General features: G+C 35.9%; 6 protein-coding genes across 6 annotated transcripts; 2 read left to right on the top strand and 4 right to left on the bottom strand.

The window, feature by feature from the left end:
- Positions 1 to 1,229: 1,229 nt before the first annotated feature.
- On the bottom strand, positions 1,230 to 2,147 carry LOC133035968 (uncharacterized). Its single transcript, XM_061112424.1, has one exon. It carries the CDS (start codon positions 2,145 to 2,147, stop codon positions 1,230 to 1,232), a length of 918 nt encoding a protein of 305 aa, XP_060968407.1.
- Positions 2,148 to 5,527: 3,380 nt separating this feature from the next.
- LOC115709288 (uncharacterized) lies at positions 5,528 to 7,134 on the bottom strand. The gene is made up of 2 exons (XM_061111757.1): positions 6,510 to 7,134; positions 5,528 to 6,433 (listed from the first exon to the last, which is right to left on the bottom strand). Exons 1-2 carry the CDS (start codon positions 6,714 to 6,716, stop codon positions 5,981 to 5,983), a joined length of 660 nt encoding a protein of 219 aa, XP_060967740.1. The 5' UTR covers positions 6,717 to 7,134; the 3' UTR covers positions 5,528 to 5,980.
- On the bottom strand, positions 6,783 to 7,837 carry LOC115710937 (uncharacterized). The gene is made up of 2 exons (XM_030639287.2): positions 7,390 to 7,837; positions 6,783 to 7,300 (listed from the first exon to the last, which is right to left on the bottom strand). Exons 1-2 carry the CDS (start codon positions 7,835 to 7,837, stop codon positions 6,783 to 6,785), a joined length of 966 nt encoding a protein of 321 aa, XP_030495147.2.
- Positions 7,838 to 9,988: 2,151 nt separating this feature from the next.
- On the top strand, positions 9,989 to 12,077 carry LOC115709000 (UDP-glycosyltransferase 86A1-like). Its single transcript, XM_030637021.2, has 2 exons — positions 9,989 to 10,740; positions 10,850 to 12,077. Exons 1-2 carry the CDS (start codon positions 10,176 to 10,178, stop codon positions 11,761 to 11,763), a joined length of 1,479 nt encoding a protein of 492 aa, XP_030492881.2. The 5' UTR covers positions 9,989 to 10,175; the 3' UTR covers positions 11,764 to 12,077.
- Positions 12,078 to 14,167: 2,090 nt separating this feature from the next.
- On the bottom strand, positions 14,168 to 16,632 carry LOC115709058 (peroxisome biogenesis protein 12; the record flags this gene model as incomplete). The annotated part of the gene is made up of 6 exons (XM_061112423.1): positions 14,168 to 14,446; positions 14,610 to 14,927; positions 15,307 to 15,400; positions 15,690 to 15,799; positions 15,983 to 16,232; positions 16,423 to 16,632. Coding segments are annotated over 5 exons (684 nt in total), but the record flags the coding sequence as incomplete, so codon positions are not given.
- Positions 16,562 to 17,232, top strand: LOC133035669 (large ribosomal subunit protein eL19y-like). The gene has a single exon (XM_061111756.1). It carries the CDS (start codon positions 16,717 to 16,719, stop codon positions 17,104 to 17,106), a length of 390 nt encoding a protein of 129 aa, XP_060967739.1. The 5' UTR covers positions 16,562 to 16,716; the 3' UTR covers positions 17,107 to 17,232.
- The last annotated feature ends 4,723 nt before the right edge of the window (positions 17,233 to 21,955 follow it).

Raw genomic sequence — 21,955 nt, 5'->3', positions numbered from 1 at the left:
TCCTCCCTTACCAGGACCGCACTAACTGCATGTTCTGTTACTGCTAGGTATAAGCTTAACCCTTCACCATCTAGGGGTTTCGAAAGAACCGGAGGCTGGGATAATTGTTGCTTTAAAGCTCGAAAGGCATTTTTGCATTCCTCAGTCCATTCAAATTTTTTGTTACCCCTTAGGATGTTGAAGAAAGGGACACATTTGTCGGTTGACTTGGAGACGAATCTACTCAAGGCGGCGATTCGGCCTGTTAAGCTTTGGACGTCTTTAACTTTAGTTGGGGACTTCATGTCGATCAATGCCTTTATCTTTTCTGGATTACCCTCGATGCCCCTAGAGTTCACTATGAATCCAAGGAACTTTCCCAAGCTTACTCCGAAAGAACACTTAAGAGGATTGAGCTTCATTCGGTATTGTCTTAGGATCTCAAAGCATTCTTTTAAGTCTTCGATGTGCCCTTGGGCTTTCTTAGACTTGACCAGCATGTCATCAACGTAGACCTCCATGTTTCTGCCTATTTGCTCTTTAAACATCCAGTTGACCAACCTTTGATAGGTGGCTCCAGCGTTTTTCAAGCCAAACAGCATCACTTTGTAGCAATACAAGCCGACGTCCGTTCGAAAGCTTGTATGTTCTTGGTCAGGTGGGTGCATGCTTATCTGATTATACCCTAAGTACGCATCCATGAAAGTTAGAATTTCATGGCCGGCTGTTGCGTCTACCAATTGATCGATTCTCGGTAAAGGAAAACAATCTTTTGGGCATGCCTTGTTTAAGTCTGTAAAGTCAATGCACACCCTCCAGGTGCCATTTGGCTTTGGAACTAGTACAGGGTTCGATACCCAGACTAGGTAGTAGGCCTTTTTGATGAAATTGTTGTTCCATAGTTTTTCCACCTCTTCCTTCAATGCCTTGGCCCTTTCTTTGTCGAGTAGCCTTCTTTTTTGTTGAACTGGCTTGAAGTTTTCGACGTCGATGTTTAAAGCATGACTTATCACGCTGGGGCTTATTCCCTCCATGTCTTCATGTGACCAAGCGAAGACATCTTGGTTTTCCCTTAAGAACTGGATCAAAGCGGATCTTATGTCCTCAGGAAGGTTTTTCCCGATCTTGATTAATTTGGATGGTTGTTTGGGGTCTAATGGCATTTCTTCCAATTCTTCAATCGGACCAACCCCTGTATCAATGTCCCCAAAACGGGGATCAATGTCTTCGACCCCGTTTTGGGCGAGCCTTCATTGTTGAGAACTACTCGCCGTAGCTTTGAGGGATTTGGCTGCTTTCTCCTTGGTTGCGATGGATAGGTTGTAACACTCTCGTGCTACTATTTGATTGCCCTTCAAGTAGCCAATTCCACCCTTGGTAGGAAACTTGACGAGGAGGTGAAAGATAGAAGTGACTGCTTTTAGGTCATACAGGGTTGGGCGGCCGATTAAGGCGTTGTAGGGAGATATTGTATCCAATACCACGAATAAGGCCATGATAGTGACACTCTTGGGGGCTGTTCCCACTGTCAATGGTAACTTAATAAGTCCAGCCGGTGCCATACCACTTCCTGTGAATCCATAGATGAGATGTTCGCAGGGCTCTAAATCGTTTGCTCCCAAACCCATCCTTTCCAATGAGGACTTGAAGAGGATATTGGCTGATGACCCATTATCAATCATTGTCCTTGCCACAATCATATTGGCGATTTGTACCTCTACTACCAAGGGGTCGTTGTGTGGATACCGAACGTGTTTGGTGTCCTCTTCAGAGAACGTGATTAACTCATGTTCATAACGAGGTTGCTTGGGAGCTCGCTCTTGGACAGCCAACACATCGTTACCCAGTTCATGTCGCAGAGACCGAGCGTACTTCTCTCGGGACTTTCCAGAGTTCCCCGCAAGGTGAGGTCCTCCAGATATAATGTCCAAACGGCCCGCAACGGGGCGAGGTAACAATTGTTGGTCATCTCCAACTGCTTGTTGTTGTTGTTGTCGTTGGGGCCGGTCATTGTCCCGTCGTACATATCTTTTCAAGTTGGGGTTGTTTTGTCTTATGAGAAACTCTATTTCCTCCTTCAGATTATTGCACTCATCGGTGTCATGACCGTAGTCATTGTGGAATCGACAAAACTTGTTCATGTCGTGTTTGCTAATGTCCTTTCTCATGGGATAAGGTTTGCGGTACGGTACCACTGAGTGAGTTCCATTGTAGATATTTTCTCTTATGTCCAGGAGTAGGCTATAGGTGGTGAACCTTGGAATTGGATCTCGCCTGGCTGGCTTGGGGGTATTCTTTAGTGTTTTGTTATCATTGTTGTTACCGCCATTACTGTTATTCCCTCTCTTACCATTGTTGGAGCCATTCCTAGCGTTACCCCTTGAGAGCTTTGACTATTTGAGCTTGTTCCGTTTTTTTTATTCTTAGTGTGGTTGAAGTTTTGAGCGTTTCGCTCGGCTTCTTCCAATTTAATAAACTCATCTGCTCTGTCAAGAAAGTCTCTCATAGTATGGGTTGGTTTCCGCCTTGTATCTTTCCATAGCCGACTTCCCACAAGGATGCCTCCCATGATGGCGGCCCGCTTGCCATCATCGCTTAGATTTTTTACTTTGGTTGCCTCTTGCATAAAACGTCGAATGTAGTCTTTTAGTGGCTCATCGGGCTTCTGCTTGATGGCGACTAAGTCACCCAACTCTGCTGGTATCTGTCGGGCTGAAGAGAATTGGGTGTAAAATAACCCCTCAAATTCATCCCAAGAAGTAATTCTTCCTGGGGGTAGTTTAGTAAACCATTGTTGCGCCGTGTCCGTGAGGGTTGCAGGGAAAATTCGACACCTAAGGTCATCCCTGATTCCTTGAAGGTCCATCTGGATTTTGAAGTTCTCCACATGAGTTAATGGGTCTTCACTACCCGTGTACTTGCAAGTGGGCATCTTGAACTTGGCTGGAATAGGGAGGTCATTAATCATTTGGGAGAAGGCAGACCCTCTCCCCCTTTCGAGGTCCAAATCAGTGGGTTTTGGTGCGGTAAGGTCCTTGACCAATCGAGTTAACTCGTCCAACCGAGCCTGGATCACCGGATCTGTGGCTGGTTGAGGTTGAGCAATATTGGCACCAACATTCGCTTGGTCCCCTTGGTCTGGCTCAGGTGGGTTCACTATGTTGGAACCGCGATTGTCTCTATTTCTGTTGAGGGCGTCTCGCAGGTCTCTACCCCTTCGGGGGCCTACCCGTTCAAAAACTGACCCAGTTCTTGGCCTCCCTCCAGCGTTCTGACTATCAGCCCTTCCATCAGCCGGGGGTGGTACTTGGTCATTCCTACCCCTTTGGGGTGGATTTTCAGGTTGATGTTGCCTATTAGGGGCATACGGCCCTCTAGCTTGATAACCCCCCATCTCATGATTTGGCTGGTTGTTAGCCCGACTTTCAGCTTCATCATCTCCATGACCATCAGGGTAGTCTGGATGGTAGTCACTGTTGACCTCAGGGTCTTCTCTTCTCCCTCTGGACCTACTATTTCTTGGGCGATCATTGCCATCTCGTGGTTGGCCACGTTGATCACGGGGTTGCCATTCCCTACGCTGGGGTGTCCTTCCACTATTTCTGCTACGATCACCGTTATTGTTTCTAGAGTTTCCTCCACCACTCCGCCTTATACGGACATTGTGGGAGTCATCGCGTCCCATATGATGGCCGGGTAAGACTTGCTCATCAACCGGGGTTTTCGATTATTATTGCGGGGAACCCTGTTGGAGGGGTGACTTCTAGTCCTTTCTTGGTTCCTTGGGCGCTCTTCAGGTCCATAGACCACCCTCTCCCTATGGTTCCTTGGTGTAGGGACCTCCCGAGGGTAGGTTTGAGGTACCTGTTGATTGTTGGCATCAGTACCCATCCCTTGAGTGTTTTGGTTGAAGTAGCTACGTATTAAGTCAGCAGCCTCTTGGGTGCGACGATCTTGGTCGTCTTGGCGCCTCCTCATCTCACGAGCATGATCTTCGAGCCAAGATTGGAATTCTCTCCTTTGATTAGCAAGACTTTCAGTCAGGGACTCTCGAGTTTGATTTTGCTCTTGGTGGGCACTTTCCATCTCTTCGTCAGGTCGCTCTTGAGATCTTCGGGTTAACACCATTTTTTCCGGGAAAAAACTTGAAGATTTTGGCTAAAGCTCTCAATGAAAGCACCAAAATGTTGACTGGATTTTTAGCCAACCGACGCGGAGTCGTAATAAATGAGATTTAAACCAAAATCACAATAATAAATGCAATTAATAACGCCGGAATTCGTAATAAATGTAAATAAAAGACACCGGAAATTAAAGACGTTCGGCCCCGGATGTCGGTAATAGCCTACTCCCCTTGAGTTTTATTGATCTGAGTTGCAATAGTCAAGAACAAGCTCTTGATTGTAAAGAATGAGAAATCTTTAATTTTCTAAGTGTTTCAGATTGCGGATCCCCCTCCCAGGTCATGGGTGACCCCTTATATAGGGGAGGGGGGTCGGTGCTTCTCGCTTCAGGAGACGCGACTAACGCGGAGCCATCTCAACCATCTCCTTGATTTTCGGAGGCGGTTGGAGTCTGATATTTAGGAAAATATCCCGCTATTTTCGTGGGTTGACAACTGTCTTTGAGCCTTTCGCGGGATTTTAACATTTGAAGGAGTCACTGATGACAAGGGTCCCTTAAGGGTGTGACATGGTCGTCAACCACCTTTGAGGATTAAGCCCATACTTGGGGGTAACACCCTCGAGACTCTCGCTGAGGGGGGGATGACCACTTCATAGTTAGGTGACTCCCCCATAATCCAACTTGAGAGAGAGAGGGGGGGTCCCCCCCCTTAAACCCAAGTTAGGGGGGGGGGGTCCCCCCCTTGAATCTAAGTTGGGGGGGGTCCCCCCCCCCCTTTAAACCCAAGTTGGGGGGGTCCCCCCCTTAAACCCAAGTTAGGGGGGGTCCCCCCCTTAAACCCAAGTTTTCTCTTGGGGGGAGAAGAACAAACACCCATATTAAGGGGGCATCTCAACAGTCATGACTTGGCTCCTTCTTCATTAATTTAGTCCCAGTATTTTTGTGCCACGTGGTATTATTCTTGACACGTCATCGTCGTCAAAATTTGGGTAAACAGTAAGTGTATGTTTTTTTTTTGTTTTTATGTTCTAGTTTGTATATTTTTATTTAATTTGTTTTTTTTTTTTGTTTGTTGCAGTGATTGTGGGTTGTTTGTTGCTAAGTATGCTGAGTTTTTTATCCACGGTGCGATTGATTTACTTCCAAATCCATTAGATGTGAAGTTCTTTAGAAACAAGGTTGTTGTGGATCTGTATGTTCATGCTAAGAAGAAGGAGATCAATGGGTACGAGTCTGAATCTGAGTTTCCAGGGAGGATTGGAAGAAGTGGACAGAAATGAAGGCTTAGGTTTAGAAGTGGACAGATTGGAAAATGCATAGTAACTTTTTTGGATTGTTTGTAAATAGTTACAATATAGTAACTCTTTTGGATATTTTTAGTACCTTTTTGTGTTTCTAAGACTAAGTACGATTTGTTTTGTTATTTTTTGCCTTATAATGGATATTGGCAAAGTATTATGTTGGATATATATTTTGGATTTTTAGTGTGATATTTTTGTTGAAGTTTATAATGTTTTGTTGTATGTATGTTCATTATTTTTTTTTAAAGATTGATATTATTGAATTATTTATAAAAAAGTGATTCTATTATTTATTTAGTTTTTATTTTTTTACAGGAGTTATAATTAGCAGTTGGGTATGGCATAGGAAGAGTGACTGTATTTTTATGAGATTAATTATAATTAAGGTACACATTAGTAACTGTTTCTTATATGAGATTAATGATTGTATCTTCAAATTTTCCATGTGGAAATCTTTATTTGATGTTGAATTATTCAAACAGAACATACATGAAAAAAGAAGAAATTTGGTTGCAGATAGTAATTGGAACGTATTGTTCATGTTTATTTAGTAGTTGTAGGAATTCAATGTCTATTTAGTATCTTTTTCTCTTTGCGGATGGTTCCAATGGTTCATTCTTGCAAGTCCTTCGGTTGTGTCCTCTTTTCAAGCATTGTGTGCATTGATTCTGTGTTGCTTTCTCCATTGCGGTCTTATACCGTTGTTTTCTTGGCCTTCCTGCTGGTCTTTTGTGCTTTGGTGGCAGTACTTCAATTTGTCTAATATGATCAGGTAACTCCCATGAGTCTCGGTCACCTATTGGAAACACAGTTTCTTTGTATGTTGCAAGGAAGGCTTGTTTTGTGGAGAAATAAGAGCAGAAATTGTAGCATTTGAAGTGTCTTTTTGATATTACTGCCATTGCATGAGAACATGGCATTTCGTCATATTGGAATCCTTGACATGTGCATGTCTTTTTTTGAATGTCTACTATGTACGAACTTTTTAACTCATTGACTGTATATATGGCATGGTTTGATGTTTCAACCTGTAAAATTATAGGAAGGTAACTGTTAAGTATTTTTCACATGTTATAATGAAGAATTGTTGAAAAGATATATTACCTGCAATTTTTTACTGCGATCTAATTTGTCTTTGAGTTCCTTTTCTGGTCCTTTTGCTAGTGTTGTGAGTGTAGCAAGAGCTCTATTTTTGTTTGTCCAACTCCATCTTTGAACCAAGCAGCGTAGACATTCTAGTAGTGTGCCAATGGGTAACTCTCTTACTTCTTTCAAGGCTGAATTCACGGATTCTGATATATTTGAGGTCATTGTTGAGTAACGCTTGTTTGTGCTATAAACCCTTGTCCATTTATTGAGGCCAACTTCATTTGTCAACTAAGGACGAATTCGGTTGTCTATGGTGTCTATTTCTTTCATGAATCCTTCAAAATCAGCAAGATTATATGCTTTTGCTGCACAATAGAATGCATCTCTCAGCTCATCTCCTCCTTTTCTAAATCTTGATTTTATATTTTGGAATAGATGGAAGCAACATACCCCATGCATCAAGTTGGGAGATATCATTTTCACTGATTTGGCGATACTTTCATGTCTATCTGAAATTATGCATTGCTCTTCCCGTTCCCCATATGTTTGTTTGAGTTTATCCATGAAGTATTGCCATGACGCATCATTTTCTGAATCGACTATTGCAAAAGCTAGTGGAAATATATGTCTGTCAGCATCTTGTGCATAAGCAACTATAAGAGTACCTCCATATGCATTCTTCAAAAAAGTTGCATCCACAACTATTATTGGTGTGCAGTGATTCCAGCCTTTGATAGAAGATACTAATGCAAAGAAACAGTATTTGAATCTCCCCTCATCATCTTGTACAAGATCTGTTATTGTTCCTACAAATATTACACATGATGATATAGTTAATTTATGAAACAGGTACTGTTTTGTTACTAATTGATTTATTATAAGTTTATTTGTGTACCTGGGTTGCATTTTTGAATCATGTATAGGAAGCCGGGGATTTCATTGTATGAATCATATGGGCTACCTTTAACGTCGAAAGTAGCTTTTTCTTTTGCTCTCCATGCTTTGTGGTAGGAGATGGAGATACTATAATCTTCTGCTATGTCTTCAACAATGTCATTTGGTTTGTAGTTTCTTTTGGGGTTTATGATCCTTCGTTTGATGCAATCACCAATTATGTCACTTGTTGCCTGAGGATGGTCTTCATAAATGATTTCTAGGGAGCATGTATGAGTGTCATTGAGTTTTCTGACCTTAAACATGTCGGTTTTGCCATGTTTTGATGCTAGGAAGTACCATTTGCAGTTACTGTCAACACATATTAGGCTGTAGTCCTTGGATGGTGACCTTTTTACCTTGTATTGTTGATTCATTTTTATGGCATAAAGGCTTATGGCGAGTTTCATTGTGTCTTTGTCTTTATAAAGCTGTCCAATTTGTATGCTTTCAACCCTTCGATCGGTAATTATGTTTGATGTGTTCTCTCAGCTTGTGTTGGTTGCTTTTTCAACATGGTCTGTTATATATTCTGCAATTGTTTGTGCAAGTTGAGCTGTTGTAGGTAACTCTTCGGTTTCTTGTACATACGGTTCAGCATTGCTGTCTATTTGAGTTGAGTGGGGAATGCATGATAATTGTTGTCTGATAGACTTTCGTTGGGGTCTGAAGACACTGAAAAGTTAATGAGTAATGGGTATGCAGCCTCATCATCATTTTTTTTTCCTTATTTGCTCATAGAATCTGCAGCCACTGTCATCCTTGATCTTCATTGGTGGTATAGTTGGTCGTATTTGAAACTGGATTTCCATACTGATTAGTGTCTTGTTGTTCAAGTCTAACTCACTACAAATTTTGGTTTGTAGGTCATTGTATGAGAAACTTTTTGGTAATAGTATCCCTGTGACTTCATAATCAGTGTATATGCATTTATCCACAATTTTACCATTGTAGTAAAGCACCAATGTCATCAATTCCATTTGTCTGAGATTAACAATGTAAAGATTTTCAGAAAAAAGAATAGAACATGTCTAGTTGAATGTGCATAATGAGGTATTTTATATGAAATATTAACTTTTCTGTTGAAAAATTACAAATGTATGTTAGGATAATCCTTTAATTTATAGAGAAATTACCTCTGTTTTCTTAGCTTCTTTGGAGAAATTGAGTGTTTGTTGGAGCTGTTTTGTTGCTTTTTTCTGCAGGAATCTTTGTTTGAGGAACGAAGATGTTGTTGAGTTTTTCCAGTGGCGATTATGAAGATTCGACGTTCTGATAGAGTGTGATCAACTAATTTTCAGTTTTCACAGCTTCGATCGTGTATTTGATGATTAGAGAAACGTTATGGTGACGATCGACTTATTTTTTTGTGAAAATTGTGGTGATCGATCTGAAACTTTTTTGGAAATTGGCATGCTCGATCGATGTGATTTTTTTTGCAGATGTAGGTGTTAAATCAAGGATGTTTTCACAATCGGTTACCTTTTTTTTTTTGGTTCGATTACTGGAATCGGGAGTTTCTGATGATTTTTCACAAGATCGGACCTTCGATTGTTGAGTTGCAGAGCTCTAATGGAGGTTCTGTACATTGCTTCAATTATTTTCCTGGTGAGGTTAAAGTATATATAGGAGTTACTAATAGTGTATTGCACATCTTTTTTTTCCATTTTTTTAGGGAAATTTGGGCTGTTGATGTCGGTTGTTTCTTCACCCGGAGAAGACGGTGGTTTCCTAAAATCACGTATATTAGTTTCCGTTTTCGGTAGGGACATAAACGGTATTTGCTACAATTAATGCCCGAAGGTTATATTGCTAATTTTGTTACATTTTAGGTATATTACTAAAAATTGCCCATTAATTTAACTGCCTGGAAACATACAGCAATCAAAAGAAACAGCCAAAGTTTCCAAATCAGAGACAACATTACTAATCTCCCAATAGTTGCCACATCCTATAAGAAAAAATATTTTCGTAATACCAAAAAAGTATTATAAAAAGCTTTATTAAGGAAAACTGTGTTATCAAAGATCATAAACTTTTCATAATGTATTCTATCACTTATACTTAAGTATTATTGAAAATTCTTTTTTTAATACATTAATATATTTAAATAAGTATTATCTTTATTAATATCTATAATACTGTAATACATTTTCTCACTTATATCAAAGTATTATTAAATAATCTATAATAATACTTATGGTGTATTATATATTTTCTTATTTTTATAAACTTTAAAATATCATTATTATTTTAATTTTCATAATACTCTTTCTCACTTATATTATAAACATGTTTGAATATACTATTATTATATACTTTTTTGTATAATTTTATTCCGAAAATTAGTTTTGAAAATAATTACATATCGAAATATATTTACACAAAAAAAAAAAAAAAAAAAAACTTTTTATTCAAACTAATAAATATACTGTTATAAAACCAAAGTAGTTTATGAAAACATTACTAAAGAGTAAAGACATTGGGCTTTTAATTAGATTACAATACAGAAACAAAACTTTCTATATATACTACTTTTTGTTTTCTTTTATGTTTATTACCATTTTAGTTTAAGTTATTATAATACTTTTTCAATAGTATTATATTGGTGTATTAAGTAAAGTAATAATTAGCGCAATCATTGAGGAGTTTAGCAGGATCTCCCAATAGTTGCCTGGGATATTCTATATGCTATGTATATATACATATATGTGTTTATAAGAATTTATATATTAAGAGAGAGCTGCCATGGATGCGAAGGAGACTACCACAACCCCAAAAGCTCTACACGCCGTTGTTTTTCCCATTCCCCTACAAGGCCACGTTATCCCAGCCGTCCATCTAGCAATCAAGCTAGCATCTAAGGGCTTCACCATCACCTTCGTCAACACTCAAGTGATCCACCATCATATAACTAAGTCTCTCCCCAGCACCTCCCAAAACAACATAGATAACAATGTCGTCGACATCTTCGCTGGGGCACGCGAGGCTGGTATGGATATTCGGTACAAAACGGTTAGTGATGGTTTTCCTTTATCTTTTGACAGAATGCTTAACCATGAACGCTACTTACTAGAGGGTCACATGGGTTATTTGCCGGTTCAAATGGACAAACTCGTTGGACACCTAGTCGAATCGGCCGATCCACCGGTTTCTGTCTTGATCGCCGATACTTTTCACTACTGGCAAACGACATTAGCAAAGAAATACGACCTTATTTCTGTGTCGTTTTGGACTGAGCCTGCTCTAGTCTTCTCTCTCTACTATCACTTGGACCTCCTCAAAATGAATGGTCACTATGGCGCATCTCACAGTAAGTAAACTAATTTATCTTTCCTTGTTTTTTTTTTTTTTTTGTTGAATCAAATTAGGCTGTCGTTCTGTTTATAATGTATGGATTTTTGTGTCGTTGTTGTAAATAGATAATAGAGAGGACATTATTGGTTACATTCCGGGGATCAAGGCTATTGAGCCAAATGACATGCCTTCTTACATTAGAGAACTTGATGTCTCCACCAATATGCATCGAGTCATAAACAACGCATTCGAAAGTGTGAAAAGGGCCGATATCATTCTTTGCAACACTGTTCATGAGCTTGAGTTTGAGCCTATTTCGGCCATTCAAGAGAGGCAGCCCATGTTTGCAATCGGCCCACTATTTCCATCAAGTTTCACCAATTCTCTTGTGCCAACCAGCTTCAAACCCGAGTTAGATTGCACTAAGTGGCTCAACTCCAAGCTCCCTAAATCGGTCTTGTACATCTCATTCGGTAGCTTTGTTCCATGTGGGAAGGAAGAAATTGACGAAATTGCTCACGGGCTTGTGCTTAGCAAGGTGAATTTCATATGGGTTCTTCGTCCTGACGCAACTAGTTATGAAGAGCCATATGTTTTACCAAATGGGTTTGAAAATGAGGTGAAAGGCCGAGGTTTAATAGTGACATGGACCAACCAAATTGAAGTGATCTCGCACTTTGCAATAGGAGGATTTTTAACTCATTGTGGTTGGAATTCAGTGTTGGAAAGTGTGTGGCATGGTGTCCCAATGTTATGTTTTCCGTTGATGACTGATCAATTGACTAATAGGAAGTTGTTAGTTGATGATTGGAGGATTGGGGTCAATCTTTGTGACAAGAAACCATTGGATAAGTTTGAAGTTGCAGAGAAAATCAACAATCTGATGTGTGGAAAATCATCTGATGAATTGAGGGTGAAAATAACAAAGGTGAAGGAGATAATAAAGAATAGCTTAGCTCAAGATGGATCATCAGAGAAAAATTTGTGTCAATTCATTAGGGATGTGAAGACCAAAATTAGTGGTCGGCCAAGAATGTAATAACAGCACGTTTGGTTGGGTATAGTAGGCTTTGAAATGGAATTTATGTTTTCCATTGAACTTTTGTAATAGTTTTCCAATGTCATGAGTATTATTTCAATTACAAATATCTGGGTGAATTGATTAGGGTGGCTGCCAAGTGGTTGACTGAAAAGTAATTCTAGTGTATTCATCCCTCAATGGAGGGAGAGCCAAATGAGAGATTGATAATTACATTAGGCTATGATATCGTGGCGTTTGTTCGTAACTGTTATGAGTATCTCCATTATACCTATGAACTTATTTTGTAATGAATATGAGGTTTAATTTGTTTTCAAGTTTCAATGAATATGCTAATTTTTTTTAAAAAAAAAAAATATAAATAGACTAATCTACTTTAAAAAAAAAAAAAATCAAACATATATTTATCATTTTATTATGGACTATTTACGAAACATATGTTATAGTTTACATATATATATATATAACAAAAAAAATTTAATGCCACTAAATATGGCATTCAAAACAAAAAAATAAACAAATATCATAAATGACATTTCTAATACCATAAAAAATACTAAAAATCAAATTAGATTTTTTTCCTTTAAATTTAAAAACTAACCATAAATAGAATAGCTAAAAGCACTCTCTACACTTTTTTTTCTCTCTACAATTTCACGATAGCTTCTCTCTCTCACACTCTCAATTCTTCTCTCTTCGATCGCACATGCAATCAAAATCGCAATCAAATTCTCTTCGATCGAACTCTGCAAGCATCGATCAACATCTTCTCCACACCGATCAATCAATTCTCCAAAAATCAATCTGTACAAATCAAATCTTATAACAACAATCAAACTCATCTTCAATATTCATCATCGGCAGCAACAATTGAAGAATATTCAAGAGAAATTCACATCATCCTATCTACACATATTACAAAGTTAGATATAATGCAAATAAATGATCATCTTTTCATGATATATTCAATGATTTTATATATATGCATTATGCAAAATTTAAAACGCCTCATTCTTATATTTATCATAACATATTTCATATCATCCTATAAAAAAACAAAATGTATATATAAATTATTGTAAAGCTATAATTTTTAATATATATAAGTACGTACTATATAATATCACATAAAAAACTATAAATTTGTAAATAAACTTGCATTGAATACTGAAATAAATCAAATACGAAACCATTTAGATAAATTACACTATTGGACAATATACTTTATACAACTGAACATAATTAAAAAAAAAAAAAAAACAGTTACCATAACTTAAATAATAACACTACAACAAACGACACTCTTTTTTTTATAAAGATGCATACGAAACTGGTATTTTTTTAAAAAAAAAAAAACAAACAAATGATATGTTGTAATTTATTCATGAATGGAAACAATCATGTGTGTTATTCAATATGGAGGATATTGGACATATGAAAATAACTACCAGGACTAGACAATGATTGGACTGCTAATACCAACAAATTGTTCTCTAAAAGAATTAGTTGAATTGGTAAAGAATGAGATCAACTGCAACACACCAATTTAAATGCACTACTAGCTAACCCCAAGTTCATCACCAATGAAGATTATAAGTAACACCTAACTATTGTTTTACATTGAACTAAGAAAGAAGCAGCCTGGAGTGAGCGACTCTCCACTTTGTATCACAACAATTCAACAACATGCAATGCTACTAAATCCACTACGATTCGCTGACACTGGAGTAGTAACACAAAACACAGATGTTCAGAAACTGGTTTTACAAATTACAAACTAGCCATCGTATCAAGACATAGAATATGAAGATGAACCATCAGAAACAAATAACCAGTTCCTATCAATGTCAAACATATTTCAAGTAGCTGACAATACTACAAAAAAAAACCCATTTTCCCTGACTAGTTTTTTGGTCATTAAAACTCATTAATTAGTCACCCAAAATTTTTTGTAACTAATTATTTTTAGTCACCATTTAGTCACTGAATGTCGGTCGTAGAAGAGATTTGGTGACTAATATATTTAGTCACAAATAATGTTATTTTCTATAACTAAAATTTAGTTACAAAATATATTAGAGTTAATCACAGTAAGATTGATGTATTGATCACATAAATACCAATATGCACTTTCAACAACCAAAAAAGTAAACTTTAACAACTAAAATTTAGTCACGAAAAAGCTAATATTTTGTGACTAAATAATTTAGTTGGCAATAATAAATAAAGAATTACATAAATTAATTATTCAGTGACTAATATTTAGTCATAAAAACTAATTATTATTTTTCTTTTAATTTAAAATATATTCATTTAAATTATATAATAAAAACAAATTATTCAAAAAGCTATATTTAAATAATATTGAACACATTTACTCATTACATAAAAATTACAATGACAATCATAAAAAATTCAATTACATAATCCTTGCTTGAATTGTATTGTCTATGAACTACAACAACAAACTCCATGAATCAGAGTTGCCAACATGGAAAATAGAAAAAAGTTATCCCAATACAAACCAAACTAAATGAATAAAAAAAAAAAACTAACACTAAATTAGGCAAACAAACATAAAAAAGAATGTGAAGCCTCTATCCTAATCTGGCACCAACTCAGAAGCTAGAAGCACAAACCCCTTAAACTCTTAAAACATCCTCTGAGCATCTGTAGGCATGATCTGTGAAAGAATTATAGAAAAATTATTAAAATCAGCAGCAATACATAGCTGTCACTACAATTTAGCCATTATGAAAGTTCCACTCTGCATTATCTTGCAACAGAGAGGGATCTACAGCAGTGAGAGGAGATAAACATAATATAACAGTACTATAAAATCTCACCTGAAAAATCAGTAAAGCATATATGCCCCTACTTTGATGCTTCTATTTCGATGTATATGTCTGGTTTAGCAGATGAACAAGTTCCTATATACCTTAAAAGTGAACTACACTAAACACTATCACCAAATAATATTGAAAGATAATACTTCATGATATGCCTGCAAAGTTAAGAAACAAAATTAATTAGTGCGGCAAAATTTATTTATTGCTTGAATAGTAAATATATACCTCTAACATATTCTACTTGCTTTACAAAAGTTCCTCTAATTTTGAAATTTGCTCCCTTAAGGATTCACTTTCATTGATAAACTTTTTCCTCTGCAGAGAATTACATTTATTAGTATAAAGTCCTTGCAAACAATGAAGATTTAAGAATCCGAACAGAGAAGAAGAATAAGACTACAACAACAACTACAACAACAACATAACAGTGACGTCATTGCCAATAATAGATGTTTGAGTGGCTGCTGCTGAATATAGCTAGGAAATTTCCTCAAATGTAGCCTCATTTAATAATGAGTAGTGAGCAATGATTGGTATGATATAGACCCCACCAAGCACCAACACTAAAGTCACTACTATATCAACCTCTATTATCAAACTCTTGATGACAAAATTAAGGGAAAGCCATCAATAATTCTCTTAAATTAGTTTACCCAACTTATTTATATGAAATGTAAGAGCATGGAAAGCTTACCATTTTTTAGACCAACTGTTGCAACTGCATTGCTTGAAGATTCTCTTATTATACGAATTACACCATCCAAATTATCAAGCCCCACAACAATACCCTATGTGCATATTCATCAAAACAGTGAGAATAACTTATTTTCTCATAACTTTGTAGGCAATCCAAAACAAAATTACAACTCTGATTTCAAAAATAATTCAACATTGAACAATTGAACATTTTGGAGCAAATAAATAGGAAAAAGAAAATATATATAACCGGAACGAAAATGTAGATGAACAGTACTCATAGAAAGAAGATTGAGTCAAAATTAAGCTTCTAACTCTTATGAAGATAGACATGTGTGCAAACACATTGATTCGAAGACGAGAAGACTGAAAGCATCTTACCAGCTCTTGTCCAGTAGCTGGGCAGACATGGATACCAAGTGCATGCAATCCTAAGGAATAGAATCCCGTTGCATCCAACAAAGATAACAATTGATATGAAAATGACAACCCTGCCAAGAAAAATATAGCTCATAAAGGATTGTTTTAACAAAAGTTACTACACGAATCCCCGAAAGAACTTCAGATCTACCAAACAAATTAAGTAATATTTTTTCTGTTTGCACATATATATAATAACTCCTGGCACTGAAGTAAAATAAACAGAATTTCTCAGAAAATTTATGCCTACACACCTTCGCTACTAGCGTGAACCCATGGGTAGCAAGCCCCTATAATTCTCTGGATCTTCTTCAACAGCTGTGCTCTAAGCGATGATTCTGTCACAGTGGTTGCACTTGAAACAAGAGAGTCATCCCCTCTATCAGTTGTGTTAATATCATTAAATCTTTCATCCTCATGTCCCCATAAAGTTGCTTGAAGTGTGGCATCCCTTTCTCTGTTGTAGATTGAATGCAATCTTGATTTCAAATATGGCAGTATAACCTACAAATATTCATTTCACAATTTTTTATACAGGCTAGCCACAGAAATAGAATGTTGATAATAATTCTTACATAAAAAAGGCTGATTGATACTCTTGAATGGAACATTTACAAGAATATCCAATTAAAGGAAAAAATACCAATCATGAAGCTTGTGACAAAACATATTGCAGAAAGAAAGAACAATGTACCAGAAATACTACTGAAAGAACTTTCTGACGCCTTTTTAACCCAGAGTGGTGAATCCCACTACCTGAGTTCAAATGAGTATTGTCCTTCTTGACTTTAATATCTACAGCTCTCCTTCGTAAGCCATATAAGGATTCAGCAAAAGAAGCATCTAAAGAGAATGTGAGGGGAGCAAAAGAAATGAGTTTCAGGCCAATAATACTAAACTTTATTTATAGAATTGATTGGGTTACTCAAGACAGAATAGCACACTTGCCACATAGTTTTTTCTTTTATGTTTTGCAAAAGGAAAGCTTATGAATGAGGGTACCAGAGAGGCTAGGCTCCCCACTAAAATCCTATGGATGAGGAGAATGCGTGTACTTAGGCGTTTGCTTCGCAAGTACCGTGAGTCGAAGAAAATTGACAAGCACGTGTACCATGACATGTACATGAAGGTTAAGGGTAATGTATTTAAGAACAAGAGAGTGCTCATGGAGAGTATTCACAAGTCTAAGGCTGAGAAGGCCAGAGAAAAGACTTTGTCTGACCAATTTGAGGCTAAGCGTGCTAAGAACAAGGCAAGCAGGGAGAGAAAGCTTGCCTGTCGTGAGGAGCGGTTTGCACAGGGACCTGGAGAAAAGGCACCTGCTGCACCCACACCTGCACCCCAACAAACAGAGGTTTCCAAGAAAACCAAGAAGTGATTAGTGAAGGTCACCCAAAAACGCTCTTGAATTTTGTCAGTAGAAGTTTTCTTTTTATTTACTAGTTTATTTTCATGTAAACCATTAGACTTAATGAGGTCTGGTAATTTTGTTTTTGCTCTCCCATCTGCTGGATTATGTGTTCTTGAGATTTTAAGAATTATATGGATTCTTCATTTGTTCAAAAAAGAAAAAAAAAGCTTATGAATGAGAGAAATCTAGAAAGATTAATCTGTAGTCCGTAAGCTATGAGTCTCAAGAACAAGCATCAACAAAGCAAAGAATTCATCTTCATAGTCTAAAACCTTATGAAGAAAGGGTCTTCTCAAAGCCAATACCAGTACAAAGTACAATGACACACAACCCTTAACAATGGAGCTAAGTTAATCGCAGTGCTTCAATTGCTAACAATCAAAAGCAATATATACATAATTAGAAAGCTATTACGAATTGGGCAACTGGGCAAAGCAAGAATATTGAAATTGAACCAGAAGTGCACTACAATAGGCAATAATATTTCTTTTTCTTTCTTTCAGCTTCCGTTCTTAGTCAGAAATTCAGAAATAAAAATTCTGTAGAGAAAACAAAGTGTGTTGAAAAATGAAAAGTTGGGTTTGCGAAGACTGGCCGGAAGCTATTGAGCCGCCGTCATCTCGAAGAAGGTGGGACGAGTCCCTTGTCCTCCTACCTGGAACAACATCTTCTTCTACCTCGACACTCCACACTCTCTCTCTCTCTCTCTCTCTCTCTCTCTCTCTCTCTCTCTCTCTCTCTCTCCTGCTACTTCTGAGTTGCTTGCTTGGTAATTTTAATAAGAGAAGCCTTCAACCTTTTCCTGTCATTTACGCAAAATGTCGCCGTTGTGTGTGAAGCAGAGGTTATGGTTGGGTGGGTTGAGTCTGTCGGGGTGAGGATAGGTGGAGACTGTGAGGTGAGCTGATTACGTTGTGAGAGAAAGCTGAGACAGAGTTTAATTTGGGGAAGAAGACGAGAGAGAGAGAGTGCTAATTGTGCCATAGAAGGCTCATTACGGTACTTAAGGTACAAAATTGAAAATAGAGGAAAAATTTGGAGTTTACCTCCAAAAATAAAATTTTTAGGAAATGAATATTTAGTAGCAGTTTTTTCAAATAATGAATAATTATATTTTTTTAAAAAAAACTAATTATATTATTTGTTATTTTTATATATTGATTAATATTTTAATAAAAATATTTTCATATTATATTTTCATTATATTAAAAATAATATATTAATAATGGTCGATTTGGCTTCTTTTATAATGGCCGATTTGGCTATTATAAGTTAATGAAGTTTCACCTTCTAATCAAAAAAAAAAAGAAAAAAAATATATATATATATATATATATATATCAAACTAACATTAATATATCCAGGAAAAAAAAATTAATATTTATCTATTGTCTATACGTATATGAGCAAATATAATAGATAAAATCGCGATCAAATTCTCTTCGATGGAACTCTGCAAGCATCGATCAACATCTTCTCCACACCGATCAATTAATTCTCCAACAATCAATCTGCACAAGTCAAATCTCATAACAACAATCAAACTCATCTCCAATGTTCATCATCGGTAGCAACAATTGAAGAATATTCAATAGAAATTCACATCATCCTATCTACACATATTACAAGGTTAGATATAATACAAATAAATGATCATCTTTTCATGATATATTCAATGATTATATATATATATGAATTATGAAAAAATTTAAAACACCTCATTCTGATATTTATCATAACATGTTTCATTGTCATCATCTTATAAAGAAACAAAATGTATATATAAATTATTGTTAAACTATAATTTTTAATATATATATATATAAGTACTATATAATATCACATAAAAAACTATAAATTTGTAAATAAACTTGCATTGAATACTGAAATAAATCAAATATGAAACCAGTTAAATAAACTACACTATTGGACAATATACTTTATACAACAACTGAACATAATTAAAATAAAAAATCAGTTACCATAACTAAAATAATAACACTACAACAAACGAAACTTATTTTTTTTTTAATAAAGATGCATACAAAACAGGTTTTTTTTTTAAAAAAAAAAAAAAACAAACAAACAAATGATATGTTGTTATTTATTCAGGAATGGAAACAATATGTGTAGTGTTATTCAATGTGGAGGATATTAGACAGATGGAAATAACTACCAGGACTACACAATGACTGGACTGCTAATACCAACAAATTGTTCTTTGAAAAAATTAGTTGAATTGGTAAAAAAATGAGATCAACTGTGACACACCAATTGAAATACACTACCAGCTAACCCCAAGTTCATCACCAATGAAGATAATAAGTGACACCTGACAATTGTTTTACATTGAACTTAGAAAGAAGCAGCTTGGAGTGAGTGACTCTCCACTTTGCATCACAACAATTCAACAACATGCAATGCAACTAAATCCACTACAATTCGCTGACATTGGAGCAGTAACACAAAACACAGATGTTCAAATACTGGTTTTACAAATTATAAACCAACCATCGTATTAAGATATAGAATATGAAGATGAAGCTTCAGAAACAAATAACCACTATCAATGTCAAACATATTTCAAGTAGCTGACAATGTTGCTCATTTTATAATTGAGAAAACATAAGAACACAAGAAGAAAATGGATGAAGAAGAGAAAGAGACAATAACAGATCATAGGGTTTTTAAAATTGAAGAAGGGCAAATTTACAAAGATAAAAAGATGTTAAAATCTGCACTATGCTTTTATGCTATATTGCACAACTTTCAATTCAAAACAAAAAGATAGGAACTAAGGGAGTATCTGTTGGGTTTTATGCCCTAAATAAAACTCATTTCAATATAATCAGATTTACTTATTAATAAAGATCAGAAGTAACATTTAATGTTGCATGGTTCACATGATTTATTTCATGATTATATATACATAATGTATGAATTCTATTTAAGTCCAGAACATATGAATTTGTTAATGATTATAGTGTTATCGGCACAGTGGAATATAATCTTGATTATCTGTTCGAAAGTTTATTCCCTGATTTGTTAGAACACTGGATTTAGACTGGCATGGTATAATCAGCGATAGGTATTCTTACACCTTGGATAAGTGGTATGTCCTTTCCAGGGCATTGGCAAAGTTTACCAGTATTGGATGTATGGAGTATACATCGGAAGGGACCGATATTGAACTTTGATTAGATATATTAAAATTTAACGTAATATCTATTCAATTCAATATCACCCGTTGATCCTAGATCGAATGATCTTAATCCTGATATGGTTAGGTTCGATCTCAAGAGTATTATACATGTTCTTTGATTTGTTAGTTAAGCCTACTTTTAGGTCAGGGTGATACGTACATTTTGGAAACATGATAGTATAATTGAGTAAGAGCGCTAACATAGATATGGAGTCTATAACTTCCATAGGAATTTAGAAGTGAAACGATGATATCCTTCGAGCTTGGCTAAACAGAGATAAATGGTGGAGATCTCATTTCACTTCGCTAAAATATTATTTATACGGAGCTAAGTATTTTAAGGATAAAATACATTGAATGTGTAACGGTAATTTAGTTCCTATTCAATGTAGATCATCTATTAGAGGATCATTGATCAAATTAGGATTATAACAATGGATAACTAATGACGTATCTATATCGTGGAACATATAGAGCGTTCTATATGACTGAGAGTGCAATTCCAAGTTCTAAGTGTGGATTCAATAAGGAATTAATAAGTTAGGGAATTTACTTAGTAAATACGGTTCGACTTATTGGAAGCTCGGAAATACAGGCCCATGGTCCCCATACTAGTTGAGACCATACTGCTTGTAACACTCAGTTAATTGATTTTGATTAATCAATTATAATTCTAAAGTTAGACTATGTCTAGTTTATGAATTTTCACTAAGTAAGGGCGAAATTGTAAAGAAAAGAGATGTTGGGTTTTATGCCCAAAATAAAACTCTTTACAATCTGATTAGTTATCAATATAAGAAATTTGAAGTGATTGATGTTTGCATGAATTCTACATGCTAATGGTTTAATATGTTTGATATGTTTATTACATTCATACACACAAAATCAGTTAAATCCAGATCATATGTTTATTCACAATTACAGTATCGTCAACACAGTGGAATGTGATTGTGATCATATGAATCAAAAGTTTTGGTCCCTGTTTCATCAGTGTTATTGGATTTACACTAATGTAATAATCAGCGATGATGTGTACTTACACTTGGAGTAAGTGTTATGTTCTTTCCAGGACATTAGTAAAGTATACTAGTTTCGAATGTATGGAGTATACATTGGACTGGACCGATATTGCAACTAAGTTAAGATATTACAAACTTACCGTTATAGATATCTTTCCAAGTCAATATCAGTAGTTGATCTTAAGATTAAAAGAATCTAAATCCTGATATGCTTAGGCTCAACTCAGGAGTGCTATTCATGTTCTTTGATTTATTAGTTAAGCCTACTTTTTGGTCAGGGTGATACGTATATTTTGGGAACATGATAGTATGATTGAGTGGGAGTGCTGAACATAAATATGGAATCTGTAGCTTCTACTGGTGTATAGAAGTCAAGTGATGATTCCCTTCGAGCTTAGCAAATAGAAGTAAATGGATGAGCTCTTGTTTAACTGACTAATTATTAGATCACTAAACACCATTTACAGGTAGCTAAGTGTTTTAAGGGGCAAAATACATTGAGGGGTGAGAACGGTAAAGAAATCCCATCTCGATGTAGATCATCTATATAGAGGATCTTTAAATCACAATAAGATTATAACAATGGTTAAATGAG

This window comes from Cannabis sativa, chromosome 3, assembly GCF_029168945.1.
Source record: "Cannabis sativa cultivar Pink pepper isolate KNU-18-1 chromosome 3, ASM2916894v1, whole genome shotgun sequence".
Classification (NCBI taxonomy): domain Eukaryota; kingdom Viridiplantae; phylum Streptophyta; class Magnoliopsida; order Rosales; family Cannabaceae; genus Cannabis; species Cannabis sativa.
This window is presented reverse-complemented; position numbering and strand designations above follow the sequence as displayed.